Here is a 17,618-nt window from a genome sequence, read left to right as displayed (position 1 = left end):
CTTGTTGAGTGGATCCTCAGGAAAGCAGAAAGTAGGAAGGAGACAAGATGGGGATGCAAGGAACCGTTTTTGTTTTTAACTCATGTGACCGGTATTCTCATGGGTAAAGCGTTCTACAAATTCAAACCAATGTAACCATAAAACCTGCTTTTTTAAAAAAATTATTATTAGCAGTTTACATACTGGAAAATTACTTAAAAATTGGATCCTAGCTTTCAAAGAAGAAAAATCGAGATCAACAGAAAGTGTTATTTTTTTATTTATGTATTACAAAAGCAAAGCTTCATTCACAATAGGAACGACAGACTAGATATAGTTATTTCAGCATTGAACTGCTCTCTGGAATCCCTAAACAATATAGTGTTTTGCAACCATACTCGAGTTTTAGGTTTTGCATACAAAATATGTTCTTTACATCAAAGTACATATTAACAAAAACAAGTTCTAGAAATCATATACCCTCTAAGACTATATAATGAAAAAGTCCTTAGCAGGGAATTTTTTTTTAAATAATACATCCACTTGATAAATATTTTTGTAGAACTTAAAATGAGGTTTATCTCAACATTTTTAAAGTAATATTCCCTTTGTCAAATAATTCTGCAGATGAATGGCAAACACTTATTTCTAAAATGAAATAGCACTGGAAAATATTCAAAGTAAAAGTCTAGCCTTTACTTGAATTTCAAGAAGTTGCAGCTACATACTATATTAGTAAAATCTGAAATGAAATTATTCCCTGTTAATCTCTTCACAGTTTCTTAAAAAAATATTAGTGGAGATAAATTATCTACCAACTTTAAAAATCTAAACTTATGTTCACTGAACAAAAATACATTTAGTTTCAGAACATTGCCTGTTAACAGCAAAGTACTATAAATAGTTCATGTTCAACTTTTCCTAGCAGCTCATTTCTATAAAATATTTGATTAAAAATAAAATGGGAGAAACATATTCAACACTTAATGGAAGATAGTATCTTTCCATGTATAAAATTTAACTCACAGAAAATTTAAATAAAATCCTAAAATCTTTTTAAAAATACACTAAAAAAGTTTATAAGGTAGATTTGATTCAAAAACTTTAGTGCATTTAGAATTAATTGTAGCTCTCAAGCATTGACACCTTTGGAATACCAACTGTGCTCTTTTAAGTCATAGGAAAATTAGAATTATACATTCTAGTTTATAATTACGAAAAAAGATATTTTGTTTAAATTAAAAATGTACCTTCAAAACATCTGTCTTTAGTTGCCAGAAAAAAAAGTGTTTGTCACTATTTGGCTCAGAATATAGAGTTAATAAACTGGTTTTAATAAGAGGGTTCTTTCTCTTTAATGAAAGCTTTCATTTTCTATCTTCGGGTATTGCTTTTATGTGAAGAATAAAAGTGAGAAGGAAGAAAATCATTACAAAAGCTTCCAAATGACAGCAACCTGTTTTTTTCTGGCAATAAATAAATACTAGAGCCAAGTTCCACATTTGGAAATGGTTGCATTCAAGCTGATCTGAGCAATGAGTGATTTTAAGCAACAAGAGAAACAACGGTAGATTCAGAAGCCTCAGATTTGACAAGGAAGAGTTATTTATAGTTTGGACAGACTCCTTGCTGCTCTTTGAACAATGCTGTTGAGGTTAGTTTCGATTGATATTAAACAAAGAGAACTCATTTTAATGGCTTTCTAGCATTTGGAAGAGAGGGCAGGAGCTCCATTAAGTTGGCACATGGGGGTTTTGCAGATGCCTACCTTTCCGTTCACAATAGGAACTACACACTAGATACAGTTATTTCAGCATTGAACTGAGTGGAGTTCTTTTTTGCTTAATAAATGCTTCATAGTTAGAATATTCTCTTTAGGAAGCCAATTAGTAACACTTTCAAGATTTGAACCAAATTAAAAATGAAAATTTTGTAAAGTACACAGAAACCAAGTTAGTAACAATATATTTTATTGTTTGACCAAGCTCTCTTTAGAGTAAGCTAGTTATTACACAATATAAAAACAATAGCCTCCTATTCAAAATTATTCTAGATTTAGCAAGTCTTATTTTTGTAAACAAATTAAATATCACATTTAAATGCATTTTATATCTATTTTCCCACTTTTGTACCCTTTCCTACTAAGGCGACGATTCAGTCTCCACATAGTTCTGTACATGAAAAACTGACAGAGCTGCAAATAAGCATTACAAATTGAATTCACAGAAAATATTTTAAATGGCCAATTCTGGAGGGAAAACCAGGATTTGTTTTGGACACATTCTCATTTTTTTAAGTGTTACACTTCACCATTCTATTTTCCCATGTGTTTCTATAACCACCTCTACTTGGAAATTACAGGCAGTAAATAGATAGAAGGCAGGAAATGGAAACTTCAGAGATTTTTGTTTTTCTTTTGAAGGACTGCATTTCCGAGGAGTAAGATGGAGGACTCCCAGTGTACCTCTTTGGTAATCAAAGGAATAGGAGGAAGAACAGATTCTCAGTATACTTATCAACCTCACCTGACACAAATGATGTCAGAGTGAAGAATTTAAATGAAAGGTTCAAAAAAAAAAAAGGCATCTTTATAGATAATCCTCTGATATTTCTAGCATTCTCATGTGGTTTTTTACAATAAACCAGAATAAAAAGAACCCAATAGAAAACTGACACATATTTAAACTAGAAATTGAATAAACAGGTATTTTAAGTATTAAGCCACTTTTTCAATTTTGTTTTCATTTCTTTTCAAAACTTTTACCTCATATTTTTGTAACTTTAAAAAGAATGACCTGTTTTACATTTCCCCGTATGGGAGAAAAAAAAAGAAGGATCTGCTACATTAAATAGCTCTGTGACTATCAGGCGAAATGAAAGTGCTGTGAACGCTCAGCAATGTGAATGAAACAGCACGTCGACAAAGAATGAGGTTAAAGGCAATTCTTCTACGAAACACTGAAATAAACTGCTAACAGACTTTGTAAGAGACAGTTATTCCACCATGCTGAAATATGGCAGAAATAATATCTAGCTGCAATGTATATGTTGAAATACCAAGAGTATCAGTAAGCTTTGAAGCTTTTGTGGACCATAAATATGGGAAATTTAAATGAATACCTGTTGGGATTATGATTGCACTCCAATTCTCAACTAAGTGAAAGGAAAAAATAGACACCAATGTGTCTCACTGCTCTAATACATAAATGAGCCTGACCAGATTTTTATGGAAAAAAAAAATCGTTTCCACCGTCAAACTTATATTCTATAAATATATTGACTTTAAATTAGCAGTCACCTAATTAGGAATAAGCTCCCCCCCCCAAAAAAAAACAAAAAACTATAAAACACCAAAAGGTAAAACCAAGTAAAGCATAATGTGATTATTTTCAGTGTTGGTTATGTTGTCCCCTTGCAAAATGACAGGCAAAATCATACTTGTTTTTACATTTGCAACCACATATGTTACACTGAAAAGGATTTTCATACCCATGGCATCCCATGTGAATGGTGTAAAGGATATTGTCGGCAAAGTACATATCACAGTGCTGGCAGTGGTGTAGAAGCTGCGGATCCTGGACAGGCAGGGTCGGAGCCGGGGTGCTCGGCTGGCTGTTCCCTATGCTGGGAGTACTCGTGTGGGCACTTGGTTCACTGCTCGGACCTGCCACTGGACTATAGTTCCTCTGACTATGTGACGGCCGAGGCTCAGGGCTTGTGGGAGAGGAGCTCTGAGGAATACTTGCTGACACGGCAGCAACCACTGCTTGGGCAGACGGCTGCTGCATCATGAAAGGCTTCTCATCGGGGCAGGGAACTACATCAGGAGATGCAGGGTTTTGGTTTTCCGGTGGCAAACTAGACAACTGTCCTGCCAGGGTTGAGAGCTGATTTAAGGGGTTGTCAACCATGAGTTCTTGGGGGTCTCTTGGGAGGCCACCAGTTGATGTGGGTTTTGCCATACTTTCATAGGAGTCAGTCTGGATATTTGGGATTTCATGGGTAAAATCGTTAAGGTAGTCTGGCTTCTGAACCACCATGGAAGGTGGACTTAAGTTGATTAATGCTCTTCTGCTATAGCCCAGATTGCTTGTTTTCTTCTGTAAAACTCCCCACATTTTCTTGCTGCTTAAGGAAGACCTAGTACCTTTAATTGGTACCATTTTATGCTTGCGCCTTCGATGATGGGATAGGTTACTTCGATCACTGCAGCGGAAGGAACATAATTCACATTTGTATGGTTTTTCTCCTGTATGGGAACGCATGTGGGCTTCCAGATGACGCTCGTAAGCAGATGCAAATGGACATAAGTGACATCTATGAGGTTTCTCACCTGTTTAAAAAGAAAAATGGGGGAGAAACTGCAAGAGTAGTTCATTTATGGAAAGTTTCACGTTTCATCCATTCATTAGACTTAGATATTGATCAGATTTCTTTGCAAAGAAACCTGTCACCTTAAATACAGCTTAAGAACTCATCAGCAACAATTTGAGATATACAGATACAAGATACACTCTATTAGTCAATAATATAAAAATTGTTATGGCTTCAATTGGCATTTGGGGAAAGAACAGCAAAACTGACAATAATATTCCCTACATAATAATGACTATAAAAAGCATGCCTCAGTTATGTATTTATGTACACATCCATACATGAAACACTTTTTCATACGTATTCACACACAAACACAAATACCCCTTCCTCAGGGAAAAATACAAAAACCTTTTCTAAAAAGTTCTTCTATTAAATAGAAAGCTCAAAATGGAAATGAACTTCCCAGTCCAAGTATGAATTATGCAAAGTGTCCCTTCAAAATGGCTAGTGCTTCACCTCTACCTTCTTTCCTCTTCAGTTGCCGAAAGGGACAATTTTAGTGCCATTAGCTGAAAATGGCACAAATATGTAATGTAAGTATTTGGAATAGGATATCTGGAGTCATTAATGTAACAAATAAGTACTGAGTACTTACTATGGGTCAGATGCTCTGTTAGGGTCTATGGGCACAAACATGGCCCTGACACAAGCCCTGTACTCAAATGTTTTCAGGCCACCACGACACAGCATGAAAACCCAAAGGGCACACAGGTAGGACTGATCAGGTCCTGGGCCAGAGCAGGAAGTAGTTAGGAGGGTTTCTCAGAAGGGGAGATGGCTAAAATGAGCACTGGGGATTAGCAGCTGTATAAAAGCTTCGTCCCTGGTGGACAACTGAAATATACTTAGTAAGGATAAAGATAAAAACATTTTCTCACTTCACACTACCTTCAGCATTAACAAAGAAGCAGACAGATATTGAAAGATTATGTGGATCAAGAAGATGGCTAAGGAAGAGGAAGCTCCAGAAGGCGACTTAATTCCTATCTGTATGTTGTTACGGCATTGTTTTGAAAAAATGGAGTAACTTCCCCATTTACTCATACCTTCTATTAACCTTCAATTTTAAACTATCAGAACTATTTATACATCAGATCAACCTGCATTCCTTGGCCCCTCTCCTGCCCCCAAAGAAATGCCTTCTCCAGCCATTTCTCCATTACCTGTGTGGATTCTAATATGTTCAATAAGCCGGGCTGTTCCTTTGCTGGCATAGTTGCAGTACCGACACTTGAGCTTCCCATCAAAGGTCCTTTCAAACCCGTCTACTAACATTCCTGAGTTTTCATCCAGGGAAACTTCAACAGATGGGTGATCGAGTCCATTTTGATCACCATCTGTTCCAGCTATAAACAAAGTGTAGCCAAAGAAATTATGCATTGCAGAATCAACTCCATTTAGCATTTTAGTCTTGAGTGGTAGAAAATCTTTCATAAATTGATAATTTAACACAAAAGCTAAGCTCAGAAAATACAGATTTTCTGAACAGAGGTTAATTTCATACCAAAGCAGTATTCCGTTGAGAACCTTTTATAGGGGAACCTCACATTACACATAAATTTTATCAGACCTCAACATGCTTTTGAAGAAGAGAAGAGGGTATTATCCTCATTTGACAGGTGTGGAAAACATAGGGCAGTAATGGCAAATAGTAATGGCAAAATTATAAACGTTTAAGATTCTAGCCACTTCTACAAGTATTATAATTAGCAGTCAAGATAATTTCCCCAAATCCTAATTCAATTTACTGTAGTCTAAAGCAATTAATGTTGAGCTTTGCACTGTTTCATTTGGTTTATACACATGTTCTAGATTCTGGGATGCATTTAAGATCTTAAAATTCTAACAGCATGTAAAAGGAAGATACTGTATCTGATACCTCTCAATGTTAGAACTGTAAGAATCTGAAAACTAAAAGATGTTTGTCTAGTCCTTTGTTTTTAATTTAACCCAACTACTTCTTTATCCATATAAAGAAACTGAAGGGGCAAGTGCTCATAACCAAGAAAAGCAGCCAAGCAGTGGGTACTACATCCCTGGTCTCCTGAATCCCAGTCTAGGAATCTGTACACTATAGTGTCGGGGTGGGGGGGTGGGGGGGTGGAGATTTTTATTCCTACAATTTCTTGGGAAAAACACGTCTCCACCCCAGGAAATAGCAGCTCTAGTATGAGCAAGTCAAGCCCCATCCTTCACCAGGAGAAGTGAAGTGACTTTGCTAGCTGGTGCAAATGCAATATTCAATAGTACTACTGCGCTGAAGGACAAGGCTTAGTGTCCCCATCTTTGATTTCTCTCCCAAATCTGTGACTCTCAAAATTTAATGTGTATATTAATCATGTGGGGAGCTTATTAAAACACAGATTCTTATTCAGTAGAATCTGTAGTGGGGACTGACATTTTACACCTCTAACAACCTCCCAGGTGATGCCTGCTCTCTGCTGCTAGTCCCTGGACAACAAGGCTATAGACTATGTCAGGGGTCAGCAAACTTCTCCCATTAAGGATCAGATACTAAGTACTTTAGGCTTTGTGGGCCATCTGTTCTCTATCACAACTACTCAGGTCCACTATTACAGCACAAAAACAGTTACAGAAAATATGTAAACAAGTAAGTGTGACTACATCTTACTAAAACTTTATTTATGGATGCTGCAGTCTGAATTTCATATAATTCGTATATATTACTCTTTTTTTCCCCCATAATATAGTATTGATTTTTTTTCCCCAACCATTTTAAAATGTAGAAATCACTTTTAATTTGCAGGTCATACAAAAATGATTAGCAGTCCAGATTGGACCCATGGGGAGTAGTCTGTTGACCCCTGAGATACATTCAGAAATAGAGTAATAGTCTGTGTGGTAAGTAAACCAGACAAAAGTCTCTCTGTAGCAGGCTCCAAGTGGGTCTCTGCTTTCTCTATTCTGGTCCTCTGTCTAGAGAAGGAAATGTGGTCAGCCCTTTCATTTCAAGAGAAGAAACAAAAACTCCTATTGTGTCTCTGGTTTCTGATTTAATCTAATCCAGATTTCCTAATGGCCAAATCCTTTGTGTAGTGAAGCTGATGCTCTGCCCTCTGTGGGCTCCTTGTGTCTACCGTTAGCTCACAGAACTTAGACTACGGGAAGGATATTTAGAACTCCTAACCTTCCAACAGGACCATAATGCCTCCCTAGATCAGGTTAAGCCCTTGGGAAGTTTCATTCTCCCTCAACAAAAATCTGACATGTTTCAGAAGGAAAACAAATTGTCCTGTGTATTTCTAAGTAAGAATGGGATGATTCACATTAGTGAATAGTGGTCTTCACTGTATGGAAAATTATACACAAGCATTAATATATTTGTAAGAAATGAATTATTTAATAGTATTAAAATGAGTCTACCTCCCTGAAGAGCCTCTGCTTCTTTGTCCCCACTAACTGATCCAGAAATCATGTTCACATGATGAGTCTGTTGAGTCAGATATTCTTGGAAATCTTTCACGAAGTCCAAAGGCTCTGGTTTCTTTTCACCCATCTTTGCTTTGTTTTGTTTTTTCTTTTTTCTTTTGAAGTTTAGTTTGTTATGCCTAGGGGGAAAAAAACTGAAATAATTTCACACTACTTAGGGAGATCTGGTACGTATTAAAACAACAGTGACAAAGATTACTATGTGCAAGACAATATACAAAGCAACAGAGTATATAGTACCTGCCTTGAACTATCTTATCATCTTCTTGGTGAACTAGGGAACACAGACATAAAATTTTCAAAATTTAATATATTTAATATTTAAATAAACTAGGACTTAAACTCAGTCATAAGAGGATGGACAAAATTACAAAGACTGAAAAAAAAAAGAAAATCTATATGAAAGAAAAGGCATAGCAGCAGGGATTATCAATAAAGGAGACAGTTAAAAAAAAAAAAAAAAAGGCTCAGTCAGGGCCAGACAAATTTTCTGGAAGATAGACATGTTACATGTCTCTGTTGTCCAGCAGAGTTCTACTAGCCACACATAACAACAAGCACTTCAAAGGTGGCTAATACAAATGACCTGAGGTTTGTTTGTTTTTTTTTTTTAAATAGAAATAGCTATATATAGCTAGTGATTATGATTTCAAGCAGCAAGGCCCTCAAATCATAGGGTTCACATGAATGACTACTCTAGAAATAGGTGCTCTAGAAAAGGGAGTGGCAAACCTTCTCCATAAAAAGGCCAGACAGTATTTTAGGTTCTGCAGGTGATAAGGTCTCTGGTTCCAACTATTCAACTCTGTCATTATAGCTAAAAGCAGGCACAAATAATGTATAAACAAATTGAGCATAAGCAGGCCTTGGGGCCAGACTGGCCTATAGGCCATAGTTTATGGACCTCTGCCTTAGAAACCCAAATCACCACCTCTGCCACTACCCATGATCCTATTCACTCTGAGAATGGGTTGGGGGCGGGGGGTTGGTAATGAAGAAAGAAAACAAAAAATTTCTGATGCTAATGTAGAGGAAAGTCTCATATGAAATATTATAATCAGAAACTAAATTCACCCTCCCATATTATGGCCCAAATTCAGAAATCAAATAACCAAAAAGTTGTTTAGTCAGAACAAGATTAAAAAAAAAAAAGTCTAGCACTTAGGAGACAAATTTCTTTTCTTCCAGTAGAAATATTTTTATGCAAATATATAAGGTCTTCTTAAATATGTCTTCTGCTATTTTTTCCTTAAACTCCAACTATTTCATGAGTAATTTCTATCTTAAAAAGTTCTCATCTTTAAAAGCCAGTAGAGTGAATCTAAAGCTAAAGATTAGTCACTTCTCAACATTTATGCTTAACTTTTTCTCAAAGCACAGCACACACACAGAAGAGCACATCAATTGTACAGGAAGAGCTCAACTAGTCGTCACAAAGTGAACGTATCCATGAAGTCTGACCCACGATGGGAACAGGTCACTAGCATTCCAGGAACCCCCCCGGTAGACCCTTCCAGTACTGTCCCCTAGAGCCAGGGCAAGGGCTCTGCTACCCTGACTATGATATTGCTATGTCACAGGATTTGCAATACATTCAGCTTTAGACAATGCAAAATGGTTTTTCAAAGTGCTTATGCCAATTTACACTCCTACCTGCAATGAATAAGAACTTTGTTCTTCCACACCCTTGCTAACACGCGTAGTTTTTTGCCTTCTTCATTGAACCCACTCCAGAGGGTGCAAGTTAGTATCACACTGGTCTTCATTTTTTTTTTTAATTTATTTATGAGAGAGAGAGAGAGAGAGAGAGAGAGAGAGAGGCAGAGACACAGGCAGAGCGAGAAGCAGGCTCCATGCAGGGAGCCTGATGTGGAACTGGATCCCTGGGTCTCCAGGATCATGCCCGGGGCTAAAGGCAGCGCTAAACCACTGAGCCAGCCAGCCGGGCTGCCCCATTTCTATTCTTTGATAAATAATGAAGTTGTTTACTTTTTATGTTAGTCATGGAGCTACCCTCTATTTTCAGTATCTGTTTTTTTTTTTGTTTTAATTTTTATTTATTTATGATAGTCACAGAGACAGAGAGAGAGAGAGGCAGAGACACAGGCAGAGGGAGAAGCAGGCTCCATGCACTGGGAGCCCGATGTGGGATTCGATCCCGGGTCTCCAGGATCGCGCCCTGGGCCAAAGGCAGGCGCCAAACCGCTGCGCCACCCAGGGATCCCTATTTTCAGTATCTGTTAAAGTCTTCTGCTTATTTTTCTATTAGGCTTTCTTTTTTCTAATTAATATGTAATAGTTCTTTATAATATTCTGGATATGAGTTGTTTATTAGATATATATTTTTTCAGTGTCTTCTCTCACTCTCTGGTTGCCTTTTCACTTTCCTAAAGATAATCTGATAAATAGAAGTTCTTAACACAGTCCAATTTACCCATTTTTTTCCTTTACATTGAGTTGTGTCCTTGCCAATATCTTTCTTGAAATTCTCTTCCGCAGTTTCTTCTAAGAGCTTTACTATTTTTTACCTTTCATATTTGATTCTTTTTTTTTTTTTTAAAGATTTTATTTATTTATTCATGAGAGACACAGAGAGAGAGAGAGAGAGAGAGGCAGAGACATAGGCGGAGGGAAAAGTGGGCTCCTCGCAGGGAGCCTGATGTGGGACTCGATCCCAGACTCCGGGATCAAGACCTGAGCACGACCTGAGCCAAAGACAACCACTGAACCATCCAGGCGTCCCTACCTTTCATATTTTTATCTGGAATTGAGCTTTGTGTATGTACAGTGTGAGATAAGAGTCAAAATATACTTTTTTCCAGAGAGAGCCAACTGTCCTAGCAACATGCACTTCTCCATTAGACTCTATTACCACTTTCCTTTCCTAAATCAGGTGATTATAGATATGTCACCCTATTTCTAGATTCTCTATTGTTCCACTGGTCTATTTTTGTGTACTCTCACACTAATATTACATGTACCCAATAATAAAAATTTTAATATCTCAGTCATTTAAGTCTACCCATTAAATTTTTCTTCTCTGAGAATGTTTGGACTACTCTGGGTACTTTTCAGCCTGTTTTCCAAAGAAAGTGTTGTAGAGTTGAGAAATGAGAGGGATCCACTGATGGCACATTTACCAACTGACAGCAGTAGCTTGACCAATGTTTTAAGACCAAAACTTCTGTCTCAACTAACTTAACTGTACTCTTCTAGATATATACTAACCCTATGTTCCTCCTAGAGAATGTGGTACTGTACAACAATGCAGTGATATTTTAGCAACTAATGAAGGACACAGGGCTGGTTTTTATTTCTCTTGTTTACTGGCCCCAAGTTGATTTAATTTCTGTATTTCTTGTCTTCCTCTCTGTTCACAGTTAACTTGTTCTTTATTCTGAACATATTTATCGAAATAAAAATGTACAGAGAGCAAATTTTCATTGTTCTTAATGCAACATTTGTGAATAGTTCTTTTCTTCCCTTCTTGGAAGATGTCTAGGGGTTTTTAAAAGGTATTATTATTATTACCTCTTTTCACTGTTTTCTAGAAAGCTGAGGCCACCGAAAGTCTATCCTCGGAAGGAACAGAGTATTATAGTGTTATGCCAAACTTACTAGCTTGAAGACTCTGAATAGAAACTTCTCTCGCTGTAATTTCTTTTTTTTTTTTTTCGCTGTAATTTCTTACTTTGTAAAATGGAATAATAATACCAATGGGCAGTGGCTGGTTTAAGTTTTACAAGTATCTGTATGTAAAGTATTTCCCAATACCTGTAACATACGGCATGTTCTCAGCTATTTTTGCAGCAAAAATAGTTATACCTCAGGTCAAAACATTCCTCTGTCCCAGATTCAGTATTTTCCCTTTTTTCTATCAACAAACTCGTCAACTGAGCATGGTAAAAGATTGTTTTAATGTTCTTTAGTTACAATGAAAGAACGTGGTCTACCTTTGTCTCATTAATCCACATAGTCCAAATTGCAATTTCCCAAACTTCTATCTTATTTGACTCTTCTAGGTACCATCTTTAAATCACTTGCTTTGGGCTGGCTCAAATTTCTTAATCTTAAGGATTATTTTTGGTTTCTGAACAGGTTTGTTTCCGTTGCTTTTTCTCATCTTACCAGGCTTGTCTGAACTCACTCTCTCTGCTTCCTAATCAGTTTATTACTATTTGTTCTGTGACTACTGTTGATTCTGTTCATTTGTCCTTTAAAATTTGCCCTCTGGTTAGTGGGGGGAAAAGTGAGCCAGTCAGCTCCAAAGAAAAATATTATTAAGAATAAGATCAACAATAATCGGTAGAAGAAAAAGATTAACATTAATCTATAAGATCATATCTCAACAAAAGGGAAAGGAAAGAAGGACAACAAAACACACACAGGTGGGAAACAATGCAAAAATATACATTAAAGGTATAGAGTTATAAAATGAGTTCCAGAAAAAAAGAAATGTAAACAAAAGTGAAATCGTTTTTTTTAAAAAGTAACAATCAAGAAATTTCCAAAATTAAAGATCCCTTTCAGATGGAAAAGGATCATAAAATGCAAAACAGAATATAAGAAAACCACTTACACATTTGATATTTTAAAATCTCAAAGAACACAAAAAGAATATAAAACTCCCTAGAGAGAAAAAAAAAGGCAGTCCACTCACATAAGAAAAACAATCAGAATGGTATCTGAGTGCCAAAGGCAACACTAAGTTAATTAGGTGCAAGAAAATAATAGACTAATCATTTATTCAAATTGGAATGTTTAAACTTCCTCAAGCCGATAAAGGCTATCTTTAGAAAATCTACACCAATTAATGGAGAAAATTTAGTTGCATTCCCTTTAGAATCAAGAACAAGACCAGGATGATTGCTATTACTACTGCTACTTAATATAATACTAGAGGAAGAGGCCTCCACAATAAAAGGAAAAAAGAAAATAAATGGTATGAGGATTGGGAAGGCCCTATAGATTGTGTCCTAATTATGAAAGTTATAATTAAGAAAGAACTCCTGGTATTTACATTGCAACTTAGCATCACTTCTTGCTAATCTATAAGAAAATTGAGATATGCTTCCACTGGAAAATATCTGAATATACTCTAGTAGGCTTCAATACAAGATAAATCTGACCAACTCCTGATTAGAAAGCCTAACACTGCTATGGTAAAACATGTGACAGTGCAGAAAAAATGCAGGAGATTGCCAGTAAGCAAGCAGAAGAAAATGGTATTTTTATACATGCATCTCAAGTTTTAAGAACACAAATGAGCCTAATTACAGAGGATGGCTGGCATATTTTGACAGTCTTGGCTATTATCACATTGTCACATTATAAATTTCACTGCGTTCTCTGCCATAAATTGCGCGGTGATTTTCAATCACAATGCATGAAGGACTTTAAAAAAACAACAACAAAATAAAGAATGCCAATGAGAAAAGGGAAGATAATATTGTAAATATAAAACAATCTGTTCTTAAATTAAGAGTTTTAAATATATTGAAATGGTTTTCAACCTCAGATATTCTGCAGTTTAAAAAATAAGCATCATTCCATCCCTAAGCATTTTTTGTGCTCACCTGACCTTCATCACATCTCTCTCACATAATCGCTTTTTCTCATACACACACACACACACACACACACACACACACACCTCGCGACAGGCCCTTACCTGAATCTGAATAGTCTTTGGTTCAAAATCCAGCTATCTCCACCTCAAGTCACTATTTCCAAGCAATAATGAGTAGAAAAAGAACAATAACTGCGGAACTACATAAGACTTCCTAATATCAAAAGAAAATAAAGGTTTTATATACAAGCCATCTTCCTGTCCTTATTGAAGTAATCATTAGTCTCTGAGAATTTAATCTAAGAACTCCACAAATTAACTGAAATCTAGAGATGCCCCTAAAACACTGATAAGTTTAAAAACCTTTACAAACATACCATAAAAATCTACTTTAGGACTTCAGCAAACTATAATGTTTTTACTAAAGATATCTTTTCCAAGAGCCACAAATTCAACATCTTGGAGCCTGTTAGCCAAAAAATAACTCACATAAAATTTCAATATGTTAAGATCATATCATCAGAAAAAGAAACATATGTGAGTTCTCCCAACTTTACCGCAGATTTGGGTGGTATATTCCTAGCCTGATCTACTCTTTCTACTAAATGATATCTAATTATACCAACCAGAGAATTATTCCTATACTCTATGATTATCATTCCTTTTGCTATGGCAAAATTTTTGAGTCCTCCCTGTGATTACTCTGATTAAAGTTAAGCTGGGTCTACTATGGGATTCCATGGGATGTAGGTCCATGTCTGTATAAACTGGGTAGAATGTACCCGAACTATCTTTATACCAATAGTTTCTCCTAAATTATCCATTCAAGGCTCAAAAATAAGGTTCTCACAAAACAACCAAGGGCTACCCACACTAGTGAAGGAAAGAAGTACTTAAGAAATAAGCTTTGAGGGGCTCCTGGGTGGCTCAGTTGGTTAAGCATCTGACTTCGGCTCAGGTCATGATCCTGAGGTCCTGGGATCAAGCCCCATGTTGGGCTCCTGGCTCAGTGAAGAGTCTGCTTGTCCTCTCCCCATTGCTCATGCTCTCTCTCTCCCACTCTCTCTCTCCAATAAACAAATCAATCTTTAAAAAAAATAAAAATAAAAAGGAAGCCATGATATCCCAGAAGAACATGGAAACCTCTTTATCTTTGAGCAGCTAACTTTTTTTTTTTTAAGATTTTATTGGGGATCCCTGGGTGGCTCAGCGGTTTAGCGCCTGCCTTTGGCCCAGGGCGCGATCCTGGAGTCCCGGGATCGAGTCCCACGTCTGGCTTCCGGCATGGAGCCTGCTTCTCCCTCCTTCTGTGTCTCTGTCTCTCTGTCTATCATAAATAAATAAATCTTTAAAAAAAATAAAGATTTTATTTATTTATTCATGAAAGACACAGAGCGAAACAGAGAGAGAGAGAGAGAGAGAGAGAGAGAGAGGCAGAGGCAGAGACACAGGCAGAGGGAGAAACAGGCTCCATGCAGGGAGCCTGACGTGGGACTAGATCCCGGGTCTCCAGGATCACAACCTGGGCTGAAGGCAGCGCTAAACCACTGAGCCACCCAGGCTGCCCACTTTTTTTTTTTTTTTTTTTAAAGATTTTATTTATTTATTCATGAGAGACACAGAGAGGCAGACACAGGCAGAGGGAGAGCCAGGCTCCCCACAAGGAGCCTGATGCAGGACTCGATCCCAGACCCCATGATCATGACCTGAGCCAAAGGCAGACATTCAACCACTGAGCCACAGAACTTAAAACTATTCTCTGACTTTCCTTGGTTTCTGATAAAGGATTTATTCGTAATGAAGTCTTCTGATACTACTTCTTCAGTCTCACATTATAAATGGGAAGTTGCTGACACACACACACATACCCTCTTAACCAGGAACTAACAAAACAGGCATCGTGATGTGAATTAGAAGACAGCCACAACTATGAAAGAGCAGTGACACAGGAACTCTCTATAACCTACTTTCTTCCCAATGTCGATCTTTTTTAAAAGCTATGGGAGAATTCTGAGAACATGATTAGGGAATAGAAGATCTATTTTATTCACCTACCATTTGAGGGTTACTAACCATAAAGTAGAACACTAAGCAACTAACTTATGTAATAGCTTAATTTGGCCGTTAGGTAGGCCTCTACAAATGAAGTGACTGCAGTTCAATAGGTGTGCTTAATTTATAGCCCAATAATTATGGTCACTCAAAGATTTACTCTGCCATAGAATACACATCAATGGAAAAGCCTGACAAATGAGGACTGATTAGTATAAAGAGCAACATGGTCCTTCAAAGACAATTAGAACACATTTCTCTGATTACAGAACTGTCCAAAAAAAAAAAAAAAAAATTCCTTGAACGCAAAAAGGGACATTATGAGGCTTTGAGAAATCAAAAAACATAACACAGAAGTAAAATACAAAGTCAGAAGATATCCAAAACAGAAGCTACACATTCTAACCTTTTCACCCCAAATCAGTTCCTCCTTTTTCTTGCCACTCCAACATTGATGAAATGTAGAGTAATCGAAATTTACTCTGGAGACACACCAAGGGACTCCAAAAGGCCATGGAGGGAATTTCAACTAAAATTGAAAAGCCATACAGAGGTCTGCAAAGAAAAGCACACCACGAATCAAAACCTTTATGAGAAAAAGTTAATTCGCATCTACAGGTTTAATGAGCTAAGAAAAGAACTTCTACCAATTTTACCATTACCAGAAAAGAAAACTAATATAACAGGTGATTGGAGAACAGAGCAACAGGTTCACGTCAACAAAAGTTCCAAAGCATCACCAAAGAATAATAACACGCACTAATCTGACTCCCCTCCCCTCTTCTGGTGGATTTGTGAAGATTTCACTTTTAGCATCTTTCTTAATTCAAGTTATTAATCTCATTTGTGCACAATATCGTACACTCACAGGGTCAGCCTCGTACAGTACTGCCCAACTAGAATTGCATAAAAATAACGTGCTAGCCTTGCAGGGAAACACTTGTGCGAAAGGCTTAAAAAGAAAACTTCTGGGCATCTCCCACAAGGGAACATTTGATTCCCATCTTTATTATGCTTTCTATCGCAATCCCAAACACAGGGTTTTCCAAGAACCAGTCTGAACTCCCCCCTGGGGGCAAAAATACAAAACATCTCCATTCCCTGGAACGATTTCCCAACAACAACCTGTTAGCTGTGTGGAAGGCACATCATAAATTGAAATTAAGTGGAATTTCAAAACCGTCAGTCCGGACGTTTTTCGATTTTGTTTCCAGGTAAGTTCTGTCTCTCCTGAACATGAAATTTCATTAGAAGCCACAATTTAAAGCGCCCGTTTCTCCTCCTCCCGCTCGTCACTCCTCGCTGGGGTTCCTGAACCGCACACGAAGCGGGGGGGAGGGGGGGGGACCGGACACTAAACGGGCCACGTGGTTGGTTAGCAGTAGCTAGAACTGGTTTTTAACTTCATTTCAAATTCACAGTTGCAGAGCCCTTGGTGGGTGCGCGGCTTGGCTATCCGCACTCCTGGTTTAGGAGCCTGAAGAGGTGTTTGCTGCGAAGCACCCCCCCCCCCCCCAGACTTCACATCTCCGCAGAACTGGAGGGGGCACCAACAGCAGAAGCTAACCCAGGCTGGACCATCAGGTAAACAGACGGAGGTTTTAAAAAGTCCTCCCGAGGAGCAGCCCAAGACTGGCGTCGGGCAGCATCCTCATCAGGATTCGGAGCACCCAGGAGCCCCGCGCCTCCGCCGAGCCCCAGGACCCGGGCCCGGTGAAGACGCGACCCCGGGGGGACCCCGCCCCGCCCCCCCACGACCACCTGTCAGAGCGAGAGGCAGTCCCTACCCGGGCGTCTCCAGCCCCTGCCCACAGGCGCCGCTCCCTCGGGGCTCCCGGAGCCCACCGACAGCACACTCCGCGCTCGGGCCGGGAACATCCCGGGTCGTGACCCTGCCGACCTGCCGGCCGGCCGACCACGCCCAACCCTCCGCCGAGACGGACTCCCGGCCCCGAACCCCGGCTCTCCCCTCCTCCTGCCGCTCCTTCCTAACCGTCCCGCTCCGCTGTGTCGCTGCCGCCGGAGCCGGAAGCCTGCTACTTACCACCGGACCACCGCACCGAGTAACTCCCACTGCCTTGTTTAACGCCGCTGCCGTCGCCGCCGCCGCCGCCGCCGCCGCCTTCGTCACCGTCGCCGCCGCCGCCGCCGCCATGTTTGTTGTGTCTCCGACTCTCTTCCCGCCCCGCTG

The 17,618-nt window shown here is 38.6% G+C and overlaps 2 protein-coding genes across 7 annotated transcripts in view; one reads left to right on the top strand and one right to left on the bottom strand.

Annotated features, from left to right (window-relative positions):
* Window positions 1–237: 237 nt before the first annotated feature.
* On the bottom strand, window positions 238–17,618 carry IKZF5 (IKAROS family zinc finger 5). Of its 5 annotated transcripts, XM_072805004.1 has the most exons (6): window positions 17,472–17,608; window positions 15,834–15,982; window positions 13,478–13,589; window positions 7,741–7,940; window positions 5,520–5,702; window positions 238–4,312 (listed from the first exon to the last, which is right to left on the bottom strand). In XM_072805004.1, the coding sequence occupies exons 4-6, from the start codon at window positions 7,871–7,873 to the stop codon at window positions 3,369–3,371; spliced, it is 1,260 nt and encodes a 419-aa protein (XP_072661105.1). In that variant the 5' UTR covers window positions 7,874–7,940; window positions 13,478–13,589; window positions 15,834–15,982; window positions 17,472–17,608; the 3' UTR covers window positions 238–3,368. The 5 variants fall into 5 exon arrangements, with proteins under 5 accessions (XP_072661105.1, XP_072661103.1, XP_072661104.1 ...); XM_072805002.1 differs by lacking the exon at window positions 13,478–13,589; XM_072805003.1 differs by lacking the exon at window positions 13,478–13,589 and having other exon boundaries at window positions 7,741–7,925.
* ACADSB (acyl-CoA dehydrogenase short/branched chain) overlaps window positions 16,820–17,618 on the top strand; it is a 40,341-nt gene continuing 39,542 nt past the window's right edge. The window contains exon 1 of one of the 2 annotated variants that reach the window (XM_072804999.1): window positions 16,820–17,011. The gene's annotated coding sequence lies outside the window, so the exon portion shown is untranslated. The remainder of the gene's footprint in view (window positions 17,012–17,618) is intronic. The other variant, XM_072805000.1, reaches the window with a different exon arrangement.

This window comes from Canis lupus, chromosome 29 (genome assembly GCF_048164855.1).
Source record: "Canis lupus baileyi chromosome 29, mCanLup2.hap1, whole genome shotgun sequence".
In the NCBI taxonomy this organism is placed as follows: Eukaryota; Metazoa; Chordata; class Mammalia; order Carnivora; family Canidae; genus Canis; species Canis lupus.
The sequence above is the reverse complement of the archived record's forward strand: the minus strand, read 5'-3'. Positions and strand labels throughout refer to the sequence as shown.

What these genes read in the sequence shown, in the direction of transcription:
- IKZF5 (XM_072805007.1), bottom strand. Translation starts at nt 7,873, where the DNA reads ATGGGTGAAAAGAAACCAGAGCCTTTGGACTTCGTGAAAGATTTCCAA. An exon ending in AGCAGAGGCTCTTCAGGGAG is followed by an intron (nt 5,703 to 7,740) that starts GTAGACTCATTT and finishes CTTTGTTTATAG; the next exon opens with CTGGAACAGATGGTGATCAA. An exon ending in ACATATTAGAATCCACACAG is followed by an intron (nt 4,313 to 5,519) that starts GTAATGGAGAAA and finishes CTTTTTAAACAG; the next exon opens with GTGAGAAACCTCATAGATGT.